The sequence below is a fragment of the Balaenoptera borealis genome, assembly GCF_965194805.1.
Source record: "Balaenoptera borealis genome assembly, chromosome: 9".
Lineage (NCBI taxonomy): Eukaryota > Metazoa > Chordata > Mammalia > Artiodactyla > Balaenopteridae > Balaenoptera > Balaenoptera borealis.
Window position 1 is genome coordinate 52,920,467 of NC_138873.1, and position 18,021 is coordinate 52,938,487.

The following is an 18,021-nucleotide window of genomic DNA, read 5'->3' on the forward strand; positions in this document are numbered from 1 at the left end:
CTGAAGAATAATTTTGCATTCTGAAAGAGCAAATAGTAAAAAGGTAATATTCTACCCTAAGTTATTTCCTTTGCAGATATAATCAGTCTGAGAATATCTTGTTGCTTTAGTATCTTATCTTTAATTTAAACTGAAAAATACCTATTTTTATAAAACAATGCTCCGGTCAGTTAAACTACCTTTCAGCATGTTTGATGCACATGTTGTCTCAATGCCGGCCGTGCTAAAGTTGTCTTTCACCGCAACAGGAATTCCATCTAAGTCCCCGAGTGAGAGACCTGCATTAAAAAGCCAAAAGGATAGAAGAAATATTGGGTTGGCCAAAAAGTTTGTTTGGGTTTTTTCATAGCATCTTACGGGAAAAGCCAAATGAACTTTTTGGCCAACCCAATATCTAGTTCAAAATACAGACATTAATACTAGTTATTAACTACTAGTTTTTGCTAAAGATACGTCTTCAGAAATCAAATTTGTGTTAGAAATTATTACAGTTGGACATTATACCTGTTAGCCTCATTTTTATTATACCTCATGGCCAGTTCTTTTTTTAAAAAATAATTTATGTATGTACGTATGTATATATTTATTTATTTATTTATTTATATTTTAAAATTTTTTGGCCATGCCGGCTGGCTTGTGGGATCTTAGCTCCCCGACCAGGGACTGAACCTGGGCCCCCAGCAGTGGAAGCTCAGAGTCCTAACCACTGGACCACCAGGGAATTCCCCAGTTCTTTAAATAAGGGAATTTTGTATGTTTAAAACTCCACTTGCCAAATGGAGACTGCTATAACCAATTAAACTTTTTCTCTCGGGATGTCACAATTAAGTATAATTCAAAGTAATTTACCTTTCTTATATCTTTTCTCTGATTCTTCAGCTTGCTTTAAGGCCACCTCTTCTGATACAGTAATGTAAGCATTTAGAAACTTGGTCTTCTTGATAAGGGAGAGACATCTTTGACAGAGCTCAGTTGGAGAAACTTGGCCTTGTTTCAGTGCCGCAGAAACCTAGAGTATACACAATTCAAAAACCCTTTGCCAAGTCTGCAGAAGTTTCAGATGTTACACTGAGGCGGGCAGGTAGAGTGGTTAAGTATATAAATTTGAAGTGAGGCTTGGATTCAAAACCAAGAGAACCTATCAAGTCTACACTTACTTAGGATGGTGAATAAGGGTAACACATCGGTCAGCTGAAAGATCGGTTGGAGGACACCACAGTCATAGCCCTAGCTGAGGAACTCTACATCAGGCTTGAACAAACAAGATCACTGGTTTAGGTAAGCCGTCCTGTCTAGAAGTAGAGGCCCAGTGTGGGTGAATCATGGGTTAGGGTAGATTGTGTACAGAGAAAAGCTTAGCTGCAACACAGGCCATCCACAATGCAAAAACCAGAATGAACTAGACAAGGCATTACAGGACTTTATGGCCCCAAATAAGTGATCTTTATTAAACAGACCTTTTTATCTATTGGAGAATTCAAGCAAGAGCCACTACAAATTGAGAGAAATGCTTGTAAAATATGGGTTCAAAAGCCAATCAAAAACAAGCTTTTCTAAAACCCTGTCTTTGATGCATTAGGAAGGCTAGTAAAGAACGCGTTAAAATAAACTGCACTTCAAGTGACCAGAACCTGTATATTGACAGTAAGTAAAGCCTAAGGTGAAGCGCTGACTCGTAATACTTCCTGTAGGAAGTAATAATAAATACTTACTAATTGAATAAAAGGAATGAATAACAAGAAGGCAAAGATGATACCAAGTCTTTAGAGACCATCTGAAGAGTTGGGTAAGATGGTAGCTCAGACAAGGGGGATGGGGAAAAGTAACACTTGCTGAGTATTTACCAAGAGCCAGGCACTGTTGTTGCTTTAGATTCATTATTACTTTATTTAGCCCTTAAAACAACCACTTAGGGCTTCCCTGGTGGTGCAGTGGTTAGGAATCTGCCTGCCAATGCAGGGGACACAGGTTCGAGCCCTGGTCTGGGAAGATCCCACATGCCATGGAGCAACTAAGCCCGTGTGCCACAACTACTGAGCCCGTATGCCACAACTAGTCAAGCCCGTGCACCTAGAGCCCGTGCTCTGCAACAACAGAAGCCACTGCAATGAGAAGCCAACACACTGCAACAAAGAGTAGCCCCCGCTCGCTGCAACTAGAGAAAGCCCGCACGCAGCAACGAAGACTCAATGCAGCCAAAAATAAATAAATAAATTTATTTTAAAAAAACAAAAAATACCCAACCACTTGTTAGGTATTATTAACCTCATTTTATAGATAAAGAAGCTGAAGCTAAGAGAGGTTAAGTGATTTGTCCAAAGTCACAGAAATAGTAAAGGGTAACTTAACAGGTAGTAATAGTAAAAGTTAACAGGTAACTGCTCCTTCACCATTTCTCTCTGCACCAGTGGAAGCTTAGCTCGTCCTGTATGCTGACTGTATTTCCACGTGTCCTATATACATCAAGCAATAGGAATTTGCATTTAGGGGAAAATCTGCAAATGATCTGCTCTAGGCTGTTGAATAAATCATCAAAGTGGTGGTATTCTTAGGCCTGAGGATTTTAAGCCAGAAAAGCAGTGCGAATAGGCCATTGAGAGGACCCCTAATGCTGATGCACAAGAGGAGGAAAGGGCTGCCATGGGGATGCTGGGGGAGGGGTTCAGGATGGGGAGGGGCAGCTGGGCTCAACTTAAAGGAGGTAACCTAGCAACAAGAAGAGATACTTCTGTTGAATGGTTTGTATGAGATGTAAACTCTTTAGAAGAGAGAAACTGGAGAAAAAGAAAAGACAGCAATGTATTGTAATATTGTAAACATGGAGTGGGCTTATGTAAATAGGCTGAGTGCAAGCGTCAGAACTAGCAAAAACAGAAAGCTGGAGACACAGAGAGGTATATAAACAGGCCTACTCCAGAGCGAAATTATAAAAATGAGGAAAATTATGCCTGCCATTTTCTCTTCTTCTTTGCCTCCCTTCAAGTCCTCTAATGCCCATTATCCTCAAGTTGCCTTCTGACTTGCCAAGTGATATGAGAATAAGTGGTAAGGAACTGCAGTTATGGTTACAAGGGCAAGAAATTAGACTGTCTGGGAGCATTCTTTTTATTTATTTATTGAAGTATAGTTGATTTATAATGTTGTGTTGGTTTCAGGTGTACAGCACAGTGATTCAGTGATACATACAAATATATCTATTTTTTCCAGATTCTTTTCCCTTATAGGTTATGACATAGTATTAAGTATAGTTCCCTGTGCTATAAAGTAGGTCTTGTGGTTACCTATTTTATATATAGTAGTGTGTATATGTTAATCTCAAGCTCCTAATTTACCCATCTCCCCCACGCCCTTCCCCTTTGGTAACCATAAATTTGTTTTCTTTGTCTGTGGGTCTATTTCTGTTTTGTATATAAGTTCATTTGTATAATTTTCTTTTTTTTTAGTTTCTACATATAAGCAATATCATATATTTGCCTTTCTCTGTCTGGCTTACTTCACTTAGTATGATAATATCTACGTCCATCCATGTTGCTGCAAATGGCATTATTTCATTTTTTATGGCTGAGTAATATTCCATTGTATATATGTACCACATGTTCTCTATCCTTTCATCTGTTGATGGACATTTAGGTTGCTTCCATGTCTTGGCTATTGTAAATAGTGCTGCAATGAACATTGGGGGGGGCGTGTATATTTTCGAATTATGGTTTTCTCCAGATATATGCCCAGGAGTGGGACTGCAGATCATATGGTAGCTCTACTTTTAGTTTTTTAAGGCAGCGCCATACTGTTCTGGGAGTTCTCATTTTATTTTTTATTTATTTATTTTTTAAAAATTTTATTGATTTATTTTCTTTATTTTTTTTTTGCTGTGTTGGATCTTAGTTGCAGCACGCTGGGTCTGTGTTGAGGTGTGCGGGATCTTTCGTTGCAGCGCGGGCTCTTCGTTGTGGTGCACATGTTTCTCTCTAGTGGTGGTGTGTGGGCTTCTCTCTAGTTGTGACATGCACGGGGTCCAGAGCACGTGGGCTCTGTAGTTTGTGGCAGGCAGACTCTCTCGTTGGGGCACGCGAGCTCAGTAGTTGTGGCACGTGGGCTTAGTTGCCCCGTGGCATGTGGGATCTTAGTTCCCCGACCAGGGATGGAACCTGCATCCCCTGCATTGGAAGGCGGATTCTTTACCATGGACCACCAGGGAAGTCCTTGGGAGTACTCATTTTAAATGGTAATCTTTGTTAGGACCATTTTTAGGAAATTTAGATTTGAGAAACTCAATAAGGGTATTGGAGAAGAGAAATGAAAACAAAGATGCTAATTAGCTAGAATGGATTAGACGTTAAGGATTATGACATATAAATAGTACAGCTCTCCTGGAGCAAAACTAAAGGTATCATATCTGAATATAAGATGAAATCAACTAGAAAAGTTTTCTCTTCCCTCTTTTCTCAAAACCCCCAGCTCATATGAAGCACAGGCCTTGGAGGAGATTATATTACTCTCCCTGTGTGTTAATCTACAGTCTCCCTGATACTCCTTTTCATTCACTGAAGTTTTTAGCAGCTGGTTTGCTATAATCTTTTTTTTTTTTTAATCATTTATTTATTTATTTATTTATTTATGGCTGTGTTGGGTCTTAGTTGCTGTGTGCGGGCTTCCTCTAGTTGCAGCGAGCAGGGGCTACTCTTCGTTATGGTGTGAGGGCTTCTCGTTGCGGTGGCTTCTCTTGTTGCGGAGCACGGGCTCTAGGCGCTCAGGCTTCAGTAGTTGTAGCACGTGGGCTCAGTAGTTGTGGCTCGTGGGGCCTAGAGCGCAAGCTCAGTAGTTGTGGCACACGGGCTTAGCTGCTCCGTGGCATGTGGGATCTTCCCAGACCAGGGCTCGAACCTGTGTCCCCTGCATTAGCAGGCGGATTCTTAACCACTGCGCCACCAGGGAAGTCCCTAATCTTCTTTTCTATGGCTCCTGTTGCTTTTTGTTGACTTCAAACTTCAAGTCAGGTACATGGACACCTGGCCTCTCAGTTCCTGACCTCACTTCACACAAACTCTTCCTTCACCTCACCCCAGTTACCAGCTCACATGGTCATTAGCCCAGACTATATCATTACCAACATCTGTATCATCTCCCAAACCTCAGTTCTAATTATCCCACATCTCTTGTCCCCTGAGCTCATTTACTCTACTACCCACATGGTCAGCAAGAAAACGGGGAACAGGGACTTCCCTGGTGGTGCAGTGGTTAAGAATCCGCCTGCCAATGCAGGGGACATGGGTTTGATCCCTGGTCCGGGAAGATCCCATATGCCATGGAGCAACCAAGCCCGTGAGCCACAACTACTGAGTCTGCACTCTAGAGCCTGCGAGCCACAACTACTGAGCCCATGTACCACAACTACTGAAGCCCATGTGCCTAGAGCCCATGCTCTGCAACAAGAGACGCCACCACGATGAGAAGCCCTCGTGCTGCAACAAAGAGTAGCCCCTGCTCACCGCAACTAGGGAAAAGCCCACGTGCAGCAACGAAGACCCAACACAGCCAAAAATAAAAATAAAAAAATAAAAAAATATTTAAAAAAAAAAAGAAAGAAAGAATACAGGGACCTCAGTCCTACAACCACAAAGAAATGTATTCTGCCAACCAGTGAGGTGGAAAGAGGATCCCAAGGCATCCAAAGAGACTGCGGCTCTGGCTGACACCTTGATTTCAGCCTTGTGAGACTCTGAGTAGAGAACCCAGCTACTCCATTCCTGGATTCCTGACCCACAAAACCGTGAGATGATAAGATTGTGTGTGTGTTTTAAGACTGTGTTATTTTAAGCTGAAAAGTTTATACTAATTTGTTACACAGCAGTAGAAAAGTAATATACCTTCTTAGAAAAATTAAGAAATCTTCCTCAGGAACCATTCTTCTTAGAAAACAGGGGAAGAGAAAACTGTAAATACATATAATCTAATAGTTTTGTCACTGTAACAAAATTAGTGTTAATAATGGCACTTGGTTCTAGGCATTATCCTAGATGTTTTCCCCCCACCCACTGATAGGTTTTTATTTATTTATTTATTTATTTAATTTATTTATTTTTGGCTATGTTGGGTCTTCGTTGCTGCACGTGGGCTTTCTCTAGTTGTAGCGAGCGGGGGCTACTGTTCGTTGCAGTGCGCGGGCTTCTCTCGTTGTGGAGCACAGGCACTAGGTGCATGGGCTTTAGTAGTTGCAGCACACAGGCTCAGTAGTTGTGGCTCACGGACTCTAGAGCACAGGCTCAGTAGTTGTGGCACACGGACTTAGTTGCTCCGTGGCATGTGCGATCTTCCTGGACCAGGGATTGAACCCGTGTCCCCTGCATTAGCAGGCGGATTCTCAACCACTGTACCACCAGGGAAGTCCCCTAGATGTTTTATATTTCATTTAATCTTCATATCCACACTAAGAGGCTGACATTATTTCCATTTTACAGATAAATTACTGAAGTTCCTGCTTAAAATCACATAGCTAGAAAGTAGCAGAGCTGGGATTCAACCAAGGCCTGATCTTGTTTCCAAAGCCCATGCTCTGGTCCATTATACTCTACTACTTCTCTATGCAGGCTGTTACAGCATTTACTCCTCTGTAGCAAATACAGAACATTTTGTTAACTTTACACATAACATCAAAGCTTCACTTAGGAAAAGAACTGTCTTTCAAATGAAAAACTGTCTTGATAAATGCTGAAGGTATAGAAGAGCCCTTGAAAGCTGAGTGTCTGGTTGACTGGTACTCTCTTTAACACATTCATTTAACATTCATGCTTCTTGTCCCCATTGTTCCAAGAAACAGCACATCAAGATCACCAGTAACCTCCACATTCCTAAATCCAGCAGTCATGGCCCAGTCCAGCAGCACTCAGCATTCAACACAAGACATCACTCCCTCCTTGAAGCACTTCTTTTTCACTTGTATTTCAGGACACCAAGCCATCCTGGTTTTCCTCTTGCCTTACTGGCCACTCCTTCAAGTCTCTTTTGCTGGCTCTGCTTCCTACTGCTGACCCCTAAATGTTGGAAAGTTTTAGGCCTTGTTCTATATTTACACTCAGATGTCGTCTGACCATATAACTTCAATTATGTCCTCTACTCTGGACAATTTATATCCTCATACCTAGCTTCTTTCTTGATCTCCACATTCCTATATCTACCTGCTTAACTGACATCTTCACTTGGATATCTTTAGAAGCATCTCAAAATTAACATGTCTTGATAACTTTCTCCTCACAACATGCTCCCTGTAGAGTCTTTCCCATCTTGATAAATGTTACCATTTCTACAACTGCCCAGGCCCCAAACCTAAGCATCCTCCTTGATTCATCTCTTTCCCTCAAATCCCATATCCAATCCATCAGAAAGCCATACCTTAAAAAACTAACACCCGGGTTTCCCTGGTGGTGCAGTGGTTAAGAATCCGCCTGCCAATGCAGAGGAGACGGGTTCGAGCCCTGGTCCAGGAAGATCCCACATGCCACGGAGCAACTAAGCCTGTGCGCCACAACTACTGAGCCTGCGCTCTAGAGCCCGCGAGCCACAACTACTGATACTGCATGCCACAACTACTGAAGCCCGCACGCCTAGAGCCCGTGCTCCGCAACAAGAGAAGCCACCGCAATGAGAAGCCCACACACCGCAACGAAGAGTAGCCCCTGCTCGCTGCAACTAGAGAAAACCCACGCACAGCAACGAAGACCCAACCCAGCCAAAAATAAATAATAAATTTTAAAAACCCAAAAACAACAACAACAAACTAACACCCACTTTGCACTACCTCTCCTCCCATCACCCTATCCATGCTGCCATCAGCTCTTGACAATGCAACGACCTTCTAACTGGTCTTCCTGCTTCCCTACTTGCTTTCCTATAAACCATAATCCTGAATAACACGAAGGAGGTTTTTAATTTTTAAATCAGATCATGTCCAAAGACTCACAACTTCCCAGAGGATTTGCATTACATGTAGAATAAAATCCACACTCCTTAACATGGCCTGAAAGGTAATCTGGCTCCTGCTTATCTATAACCTCATCTCCCACTACTCTTCTCGTTCAGTTCTCTTGGGTCTGCTGGCCTTCCTGCTATTCCTTGACCACATCAAGTTTGCTCTTGCTTCAGAGACATTGCACTTTTATTCTTTCCTCTGCCTGGAACACCTTTCTCCCAGATCTTCCCAGGGCTCACCCTTCTCATCCTTCAGGTCTACTAAATATCACCCACTCAGTGAGCGAAACCTTCCCTGACCACTGTATCTAAAACATCCATCTCCCCAACTAATTTGCACACTATAGCCTGCTTAATCTTTCTTCATAGCACCTACACTACCTGAAATTCTATTATTTACTTAAACAAAGAAACTTATTTAATGCCTGCTTCCCCACAAAAATGTAGGCTTCATGAGGGCAGGAACTTCTGTCTTCAATGCTAATCCCCAGTGTCTGGAACACAGAGGTGCTCAATAAATGTTAACTGAATGAATGAATTACTGAGTTGTTTAAAATTTGGAGTCTACTTTCCCATAGAACAGTAATTAAATGTTCTTAGGCTAGACCCCCAAGAAGCCTACTGGATATATAATTAACTTTCTTTAATATAACAATAATCAATTAATATAACTTTAGGGTTAATAATATTAGCCTGGCATCTGGTTCCTAGAAACACTGAGATCATGACACAAAAAAGGAAGGTGAAAGTAAGACTCTTCCCCCTTACTGAGTGTACCTGGGTAAAATTTACAAGTAGCAGTTTTACCTCCTATTTGGCATTTTACCTCCTTTTAGTGCTTCCTCCTAGGGCTCCTCTACAGCCCTAAGCCTCCACTTAGGCCCCCAAATTGTCTCAAAATGCCATAGTTTCCAGCCCCTCCCTCAATCCCCTCCCCCGCAAAATTTCCCCTTTCTTTAATTGATTATCTCAGCCAGGGTGTGATGGAGAGAAATCTGATTGAACTATTATAATTCACAACAATGGATAAATAAATCATTCAACCTTCCCAGGCATCTTTACATATTTAAAATAGAATGTGTACTAAATTAATTAATCTCTAATTGGTAGAATTTGGGGCATTGGTACAATGATGTGGAAAAAACAGAGTGGACAGAAGATATATTATGGGCTGGGAAAATAAGCAAATAATGTTTTCCACACAATAGGCATCAATAAATATTTGTTAAAGGAGTGATTAAGTGAAAGTAATCATGCCAAGGCAATTTCCTGACTACCCTTGGGTCAGCTTCCCTTTTCCCCCTTGAGGAAAAAGTTGTTTCTGACAGTGGCTCACTGGACATTAGGAAGGGGTGGCACAAAAAAGGTAGTGCTGGGGGAAAGGGCAGAAAAAGAAAATACCATATTTTTTAGGTTATATTTCATTTTAAAACAAGTTTGAAGTTAACATTTTTTTAATTTTTAAAAACAAATTGGATTCTTCACCGATGGTATAGGCAAGATACAATTTAGGATGGTAAAACAAAAATGTATTTAGGGGAATAACTATTATTTAAAACCTGTGGATTTAAAGTTCTCATAATTTACAGCTTTCTAAAAGGCTGCCAGCTGGAAAAAGAAAAAAAAAAAACACTTCCCAGGTGAAGATACAAACGGAAGATGGAAGGCGGGGTAGGTCCTCAATTGCTACTTATCAGCAGAATCACCTGGAACCCAGGTTAAACCATACACTCTGGGCCTTACCATACTAACCTTCCTGAGTGGGACACAGCTGTAGCTTTAAGGCGGGCCGAGGTGATCCTGATAGCAGTGGGCCTGCAGACAGCTCTGCAGGTTGAGAGATCAGAAAGCAAGGAGATCTGAACTAAAGCCCTAACAGCAGGGATAAAGTGAGAGAACAGGTTCCCAACGTAATTTCAAAAGAGAACTAACACGGTTTAGTGACTTACTGGATATATGACATATGAAGAAGAATCTAAGGGCAACTCGGATAACAGTTGTGCTGCTAAAAACAGAATATTAAGAATTCCGTAATTAGGTTTTTGTTTGTTTTTTATGATGGAGGTTGAGATGCAAGAGGTGGTTCTGTTACAAGGATGAAGTCAACTTGGTTAAATTGATCAAACTCTTGTGGGAGTTTTGGAAGAGATGTCCATTAGACATTCACAAATATAGTCCAGAGTTCAAAAATGATGTCCAGGAAATGGAGACACGGGTAAGAGAATCATTGGTATCTTGGTGGTAGGTGAAGCTTGGAGAATGAATATATCCATGGGGGGGAAAGCTAAGAATCACTAGTTTGGCTTTTGCAAGGGACAGATTTGCGGGCTTCTTAGTGAGGACTGCATCAGATGTGTGTAGCGGATAAGAGAGACTGACGTGGACCAGCCAAATCCCCCTTATCTGGCAGAGCCCACTTTGAGACCGGCCAGGGCCCCACGCAGCCAGAGCGAACGAATAATCGAGAGAAGCCACTGTTCCCTTCCACCCCACAGCGCGGCGGTGCAGAAGCCTCCCCCGCTGAGATCCTAACTCCTGAACGGATATGAGGAGCACAGCCTAAGGACCCGGAGGTCCGAATCCCCCACCAAGTTCCAGGGAAGGAGGCGGCGAGGCTGACCAAGATGCGCGCCGGCCGGGGGACGCCACGTCCAAGTGAACAAGGACTCCGCGAATCTTCCCGACCTCCCTGGGCCCTCAGCAGACAATTCCACTCACTTCTCGGAGGGTCCGGCCCAACATGGTCCTGGTGTCCCACCCGCCACCACAGGAGCCTGGTGACAAGGAGGAAAAAGAAAGGTCAGCTGCCGCTGCTGGTATTACATGGGCGCAGCCATTTGCCAGCGAACCTGTCAGCACCGAGTACTCAGATTGGTCGAATTGCAGCCCGAGGAAAATGATCTGTGCACGCGATTGGCTGGCGCCGCTAAGGAAGTCCTGCGGGGAAGTAGAGCTGGTGGCAAGGAGACTCCGGGGGTCGCGGCGGGAGCCTGGAAGTGTGTGAATTTCTCTGACATCCGGATCGCGAGCGGAGTCGGCTTGTCCCGCAGAAGGCTCCCGGGACAGGGCAGGATTCTAGCGGTTTTGTTTTTGTTTTTAAGGGGAGGGGGCGTAAGGGAGGAGGAGAATGGACAGAATACTGACTGGAACGTTATTTGGAGCATTTCAGATGTGAAGAGTAGAGTAGTTCCATACTCTTCTTTCTTCAGTTGCTCCATCAGTCTAACTTCATTTCTGAATTCTCAGCTTTGAAACCGGCCAGAGTGTTTGGCAGAATTTGACCGAATTCAGGTGTGAGGGTTTGATCCAGTATAAGTGCCTTTTAATTAGGGCACGCAATTCAACCACTGTTTACGATGGGATTTCTGAATACCTGTGTACTTAGAAGACATGCATGCACTGCGGTTTGCTTCTGGAGAAGACAAGTTGTACAAAAGCCGTCGGTTAGAAAGATTAGTACTACCTCTCCAAGGAGCACTGTCATGCCCGCTTGGGTGATAGATAAATATGGGAGTAATGAAGTGCTTCGATTTACTCAGAACATGATGATACCAATGATACACTATCCAAATGAAGTCATTATCAAAGTTCACGCTGCGAGTATAAATCCTATAGATGTTAATATGAGAAGTAAGTTTCAAAAGACATTCCTCAATTACCTTTTTTTTTTCTTCAGACAATCTCATCAGGGATTAGTTTTAAAAGGTCAGTTGTTATTGACTACACTTTTTGGGTTAACACAAAGGAATTGTTTAGGGTTTTGACAGTATCTCAGTAGATATTATTTTCAAAATGTTTGAAATTGCAATGTCCACGGTATGCTTTAATCTTTCACAAAATATAAGTTTGAATTGCTTCCAATACTACCTACAAATGTAAATTGGGACTTGAGAATTGTATCCACAGCTAACTTTCTGGTACACTCTCCTGGGAACTTTGTGATATTCTGAGGTCCATCACAGGTTTTAGAGGTATGCTTATGTTTTCATATCAGTTTAGAATTTGAATTTTCATAGTAATTTTTATTTCCCTCCCACTAATCACAGCTTTGTTTAATGGTCCAGTGGACAAAGCAGCAGAACAGGATGCGAGGATATGGACACAGTACTTTCCTCATTTTTGCTGTTACATTCTGCAAAGTTAAAATACACTTTTCTGTTATGCGCCATCCTCAATGGGAATAATGTTATCTTAATTTCTGCTGGTGGATATTGACAAAGCTTGGAGAGTACTATATTCCTTATGCAATTATTATAGTGCTGAAAAGATTGATTACTATTTGTGATTTACTTTAACTTTGGAAAATAATGACAAAAAAATGAGCAATTGAAATGTGGCTAGTCTGGGATGTACAGTTAGTGTAAAATATACACTAGATTTCAAAGGGTTAGTAAGAAAAAAATGAATGTAAAATATCTTATTAATAATTTTATGTTCATTACATATTAACCTGATAATATTTTGGATATATTAAGTAAAATATTATTAACATTAATTTCACTTCTTTCTTTTTATAGTGGCTACTAGAAAATTTTAAGTTAGATATGTGGCTTGCATTATATCTCTATTGGACAGTGCTGATCTAGACATGTGAAGAATAACTGTTACGTATTTCTTTGTGGGGAGGGAGTTTGGGGAAAGACTTGGACTCAAAATGTAGCTGGAAAGCTCTATTAAGAATTAATTGAAATGACTTTGTGATGATTGCCTCATGAAATACACATTTGTATTCTTTTTGTTCGCTTTAAAGTAATAATTGCTATTACTAGTTGGGCATGTTGTTTCAGTTTATTCCATTTACATTGGGCGTGAAGATAATTTAGTTTTTATCGGAATTATCTTTAAGTGGTAGATTTATACCCAGTGACCATTATGTTTTTTCCTTGCCTTGATTATAAGCTCTTTGAAGGTAGATCCCATGCCCTGTCAACTGTAGCCTGTTTCTGTGCTTCACATGTGTAGTTGTCATTCAGTCATTATTTTTAATGTCATTTTATATTTTCATTCTAATTTAAGGTTGCAAACTAAAATAAGTGGTTTTTGTCTTCATTTAGATCTGTTAACTTTTCATTTCTTTGAATGCACATGCACAATTTGTATTGTGTACATTTTTAACTTCAGTAGAATGGCTGGATCTGGACTTTCTAGGCTGCTATTTAGTGTAATATTATAACACATTTTACTTTTATATAGTATTCTTGAGACATCTTAGTTTTTTATGACTTGACTGGGTAATATTATTTGCAAGTTATCCTCTTTATTTCCTGCTCATGAATTCTTTTTGGAGAATGTGTGATTATCGTTGCAGAAGATACCTGAAATATGGGGAAATAAAATAATGAGTATAAGATCGTAAGCTGTAGGGAGCAGTTATTTCCCTTGACAAGAAAGCAAGGACATGTCTATTTTGAAAGATGAAAGCCGGCTGTTTTTCTGGAGATGTCCACTATTGTTGGACATAAAATCATAAATCATATAAATGGCTAATGAATAATGAATAATCTTAAAATAGAAAAAAAATACAGCCAACAGCATCATACCAACAAAGTTTGGTTTCTTTAGATGGAATTAAAACTTTTGAAACTGATGGCAGATTTAGGATTTTCCAAACCATTCCAACTCTGAACCAAAATGGTCACCTCTAAGAATGGGACGAGCTCCTAAGGGTTCCCATTCATTGTGTCACCAAGCAGGTTCTCAGTTCCTAACTACCAGCTGTTTCTGGATTTGGGGCTAGTTTAGCTGGTACCAATGAGCCAGAGTTACTCAGGTGATGTCGAGGTGACCAAGAAAACAACCTTGCCCTGCAGGCTGTGTAGCTTAGAGAGGACTGAAGATTTTTTTTTTTTTTGCAGCTCTGAAACAGCAGCTAAAATTTGACATGGCTAAATGCCCACTTCTGTTGATCAAACCACATAGGAATTTCAGTGAATAATTGTTTAATTGTGTTTGAGAGTGGAAAAGGAATGTAAGACAGGAAAGTAAAATGTGACTTTTGTGAGTATTACATGTGAAGTTTTTTTTTCCCCCTGATAGAAAGCACTCGTAACCAGCCAGCTGGCAAGTATGTAATATTGGCATGGTGGCCATCAGCTTAGATTTTCTGGGACTTTCCAACTTTCAAACACTTTCTTCCATGTGTCTTGATTTTTATTAAAAACAACTTCTGCAAGCTACCCTCCTGTCAGCCTCTCTCCCTGTATCCTCTACCTCCTGCTGCGTGGATTAACTGTCATTGCTCTCATCTAAGCCCAGCTCTCCACCTGGGTTCTAGACCCCGTGCCCTCTCACCCTCGCAGGAGCATTGTTTCAGCAGTTCTCTCCTGCATCTTCAGTCTTTTCCTTTCCACTGGATCATTCCCATTGGCATACAAACTTGCTGTTAATTTCTCCATTCTTAAAGAGGAAAAAAAAAAGAAAACGCTTAAAAATCCTTCCTCTATCGCACTAGTCCCCCTCCAGCCACTGCCCCATTTCTCTGCTCTCCTCTGTAAGCAAAACTATTTGAAAGAGTTGAATGTTCTCATGGTCTCCAATTCCTCACTCCCATTCTCTCTGTCACCCCATGCCACAGCAGCCGCTCCTATGAAGGTCACGAAAGACCGCTGTGTTGTTGGATCCAGTATTTTGTTTTGTTTGTTTGTTTGGGGGGTTTTGTTTTTTAAAAGCCTACTGGCAGCTTTTGACCTTATTTGAAAAACTGTCTTCCCCATCAGCAGCATTTGACTTCTTTAAATGACCCTTTTCACTTGGCTTTCTGAACACCTTTTCGCTGACCATGCCTTCTCGGGCTCCTTTGCTGGTTTCTCCTCATCCTTAGGATTTAATGAGGATGAGTGGGAGAAAAGGGGAGACTTACTGAGTGGTTTAGTGATTCTGGAGCATAAATTGTGGTACATGGCACTAGAAAGGTAAGCAGGGTGCTTATCTTGGAGAGCTTTACATAGCAGAAATGTTCTCAGAAGGATGTCGAGCAGAAGAGATGACAACAGTACTTTTGTGTCTTAGAAAAGCCATTTTATATGTTGAAACTGTGTAATAAACTGCTTTGGATTATTATAGCCAATTTAGTTGAACCAAAAAAATACTGATCAGAGGAATGTTTTCAGCTCTGTTTAGCTGATATTTATGTAAACGTTTTTAAAAATAAAATGATGTATAATAAAGCAGTCAACCTGATTTAACATATCAGAACTGATGCAGCCAAGTGGTTCTTTTCCATTTGGGAACCTTACACTTAACCCCGAGATGTTCTAGAAACATTTTTTGTGAGGCAGGGACAATTACTCATAGACCAGTGTCAGTGTCAAATACTATATCCATGCCTTATTTATTTGTTTATTAACCAGACAGCTTTAACATTATCTTCTTCACCAGACTTGGCTTCAGATGACTTTGTTGTTTAAAAAGTCCATGAATGAATAAATTAACAAAGAAACCATCTTCAAAGAACAAAGTAAAACCTATAAAAGAAAATACTGTAAGTTCTGAAGACAGTTTCAAAATTGGAATTTCAAAAACAGTGATTGTTAATCAACTATACTCCAGTATAAAATAAAAATTAAAAACAGTGATTACGACTTCCCAAATAATTTTCTTTGAAAGGAGCAACATTCATTGTTTTTATGCTTTCTTGTGTGATGGTAAAAAATTTATAAGGTTGATTACTTTATAATCTGCATCTTGAAGATCTAGAATTGTACCTGGCCTGTAACCCTGCAGTAGTTTTGAAATCATCCCATTCTTTTGGAAGAAACAAATAAATTGTATTTTATAGGTGGCTATGGAGCTACAGCTTTAAATATGAAACGTGACCCTTTACATATTAAAATCAAAGGAGAAGAATTTCCCCTGACTCTGGGCCGGGACGTGTCTGGTGTGGTGATGGAGTGTGGACTTGATGTGAGGTACTTCAAGCCTGGCGATGAGGTGAGTTATCCCATTGCACTATTCCTTCTCAAAATTTGCAGATTTAATTCTGCTGCTTTTGGGAATATATTCCATATCGTTGACCTTTTTTTCTTCTTTTCAACAAATATACTGAGCTTTGGCTGGAGCCCTCATTTTCTTGGTTCAGTTCTTCTTTCTGTTGTTTCTAGTTCTGTCACAATAGCTTGCTGTGCTTGAACTTTTCTAAATCTAGTGCTTAAGAATTGCAAGACTTTAAGATACATATGATTGGGACTTTTTAAGTCTTTAAATGACAATTTCTACCTTATGGGTTAGATGCTTTTAAAATAGCTAAAGGTTGATATAATCACCTGTCCCTTGTCACTTTGAACTTTTATACCAAGAAATTAAAGTCAGCTTATAATAATAGGTAGCACTGTTCTAGTTGTTTTTCATAAAATAACTCATTTAATCCCTATGAAGTAAGTACAGTTAGGCCCAGTTTACAGGTGAGGAAGTCAAGCTATAAAGAGGTCCCACAGCTAATAAGTGGTAGAGCCAGGATTCAGGCCCCAGAGACTGTGTTCTTACTGGTACTCTAAGTAGCCAGTAAATACAGCAGGATTTACTGGTATCTACCTCCAAAGTGGTTTGACTTGGTAAATCTAGAATCATACTAAATAATACATTGATACCATGTGAAAATAACTCTATAATTTGCTGGATTGCTGACTTGTGCTTTTTTTCACAGGGTGGGGTATGTATTGGGGAACACTCTCATGCTTAGCTTTGGCTTAAAAAGGTCTGTTTCTAACAAAGTTGTGTGTGTTTCAGGTCTGGGCTGCAGTTCCTCCCTGGAAACAAGGCACTCTCTCAGAGTTTGTTGTAGTCAGTGGGAATGAGGTAACTCACCAGTTCTGTGCTGAAATGCCACTGGAAAGTAGAAACAAAGACTGACAAATATCTCTGAAATAATTGGAGTTTTTTTTTTTTTTTTTTTTGAGATCAGGTTCAAGTTTTATGGGTAGTTTTGAAAGAACCGAGATAGAGAATAGGAATTTTTAAAAGATCTAAAAAAGTATTGGATGTCGTTTAAATAACACTGGCTGCCAAAGCGTTTATCTTTGTCTTGTGGTACAGGGATTTGGAGCAAGATCTAGAAACGCTGCTGTGTTTCTTGGTTTTATCCAGTATAAATAGTTGAAACCAAATATACCAAGTGGAGCATAACGATTCATCATAAACAGAAGCATGGAAGTATCAAGCTGTTTCAGATAACTTTCAAAACAGCAGTCTAATCAAATCCAGTCAGGAGGGCTAACAATTTAATTGGAAAGAAGGGGGTTAATATTAAGGAAATTGCCTACAGAAGGGAGGGCAGGAAGGGAAAAAGGATTAGAAAAAAGATAAGATTAGAAAAATTCTGGAAAGATTACCTTCCAGTAAATGGGGGTAAAGGAAACAGCTGATCACAAAAACAAACTAGAATGTATTTATGAGGGCTCAAGGTTTATTTGGGTTTATTTCTGGGTATAGTTAGGACTAATGGTATTGTTGAATGTGGTCTTTTTATGAAGCATTAAGCAGCACTATCTGATAATGTAACCTATAAAACCTTACTGAACCTCTGCAAGGCAGGTTGAGTCATTTGGAGAAATTCCTTAGGGATAATCTTGGAGTAGGGTTTGCAATAACCACTGAACCTGGCCGAGTGTTATATCTCTGAAAATAGTTGGATTCCTGTGAAGAGAGATGTACTTAATTGTGTTCATAGGTTTGCAAGTCATTGCTTATTTTTGACTGTTATCTTCAAATCTAGGTCTCTCACAAGCCCAAATCACTCACTCATACTCAAGCTGCCTCTCTGCCATATGTGGCCCTCACAGCCTGGTCTGCCATAAACAAGATTGGTGGCCTGAATGATAAGAATTGCACAGGAAAACGGTGAGTATCAGTGGTGGCATCTAAAACTCCCTTCTTTCCTTTGGTGACCTCTTTGCAGGAGATTTGTCAGAAGCATTAAAACTAGGCTCACTTACATGAGCAGAGTTGTGCTAACAGTTAAAACAATTTCCAAAGAACTTTTGTGCCAGTTTGTACTTTTTTAATCTCACTCTGTCGATTCTTAGCTCAATCCATTGAGAATTTTAAAAATATGTAGATGGA

The 18,021-nt window shown here is 40.4% G+C and overlaps 2 protein-coding genes across 5 annotated transcripts in view; one reads left to right on the top strand and one right to left on the bottom strand.

Annotated features, from left to right (window-relative positions):
- Positions 1-10,831, bottom strand: part of QRSL1 (glutaminyl-tRNA amidotransferase subunit QRSL1) — a 29,277-nt gene extending 18,446 nt beyond the window's left edge. Inside the window, exons 1-3 of one of the 2 annotated variants that reach the window (XM_082404833.1) lie at positions 10,684-10,831; positions 850-1,009; positions 180-278 (exon numbers count right to left, since the gene is read on the bottom strand). In XM_082404833.1, the coding sequence (XP_082260959.1) occupies positions 180-278; positions 850-1,009; positions 10,684-10,707 (283 nt within the window). In that variant the 5' untranslated portion in view covers positions 10,708-10,831. The remainder of the gene's footprint in view (positions 1-179; positions 279-849; positions 1,010-10,683) is intronic. The other variant, XM_082404834.1, reaches the window with a different exon arrangement.
- Positions 10,832-10,927: 96 nt separating this feature from the next.
- Positions 10,928-18,021, top strand: part of RTN4IP1 (reticulon 4 interacting protein 1) — a 45,548-nt gene continuing 38,454 nt past the window's right edge. The window contains exons 1-4 of one of the 3 annotated variants that reach the window (XM_082404863.1): positions 10,928-11,595; positions 15,743-15,894; positions 16,690-16,758; positions 17,675-17,799. In XM_082404863.1, the coding sequence (XP_082260989.1) occupies positions 11,322-11,595; positions 15,743-15,894; positions 16,690-16,758; positions 17,675-17,799 (620 nt within the window). In that variant the 5' untranslated portion in view covers positions 10,928-11,321. The remainder of the gene's footprint in view (positions 11,596-15,742; positions 15,895-16,689; positions 16,759-17,674; positions 17,800-18,021) is intronic. The other 2 variants (XM_082404861.1, XM_082404862.1) reach the window with 2 other exon arrangements.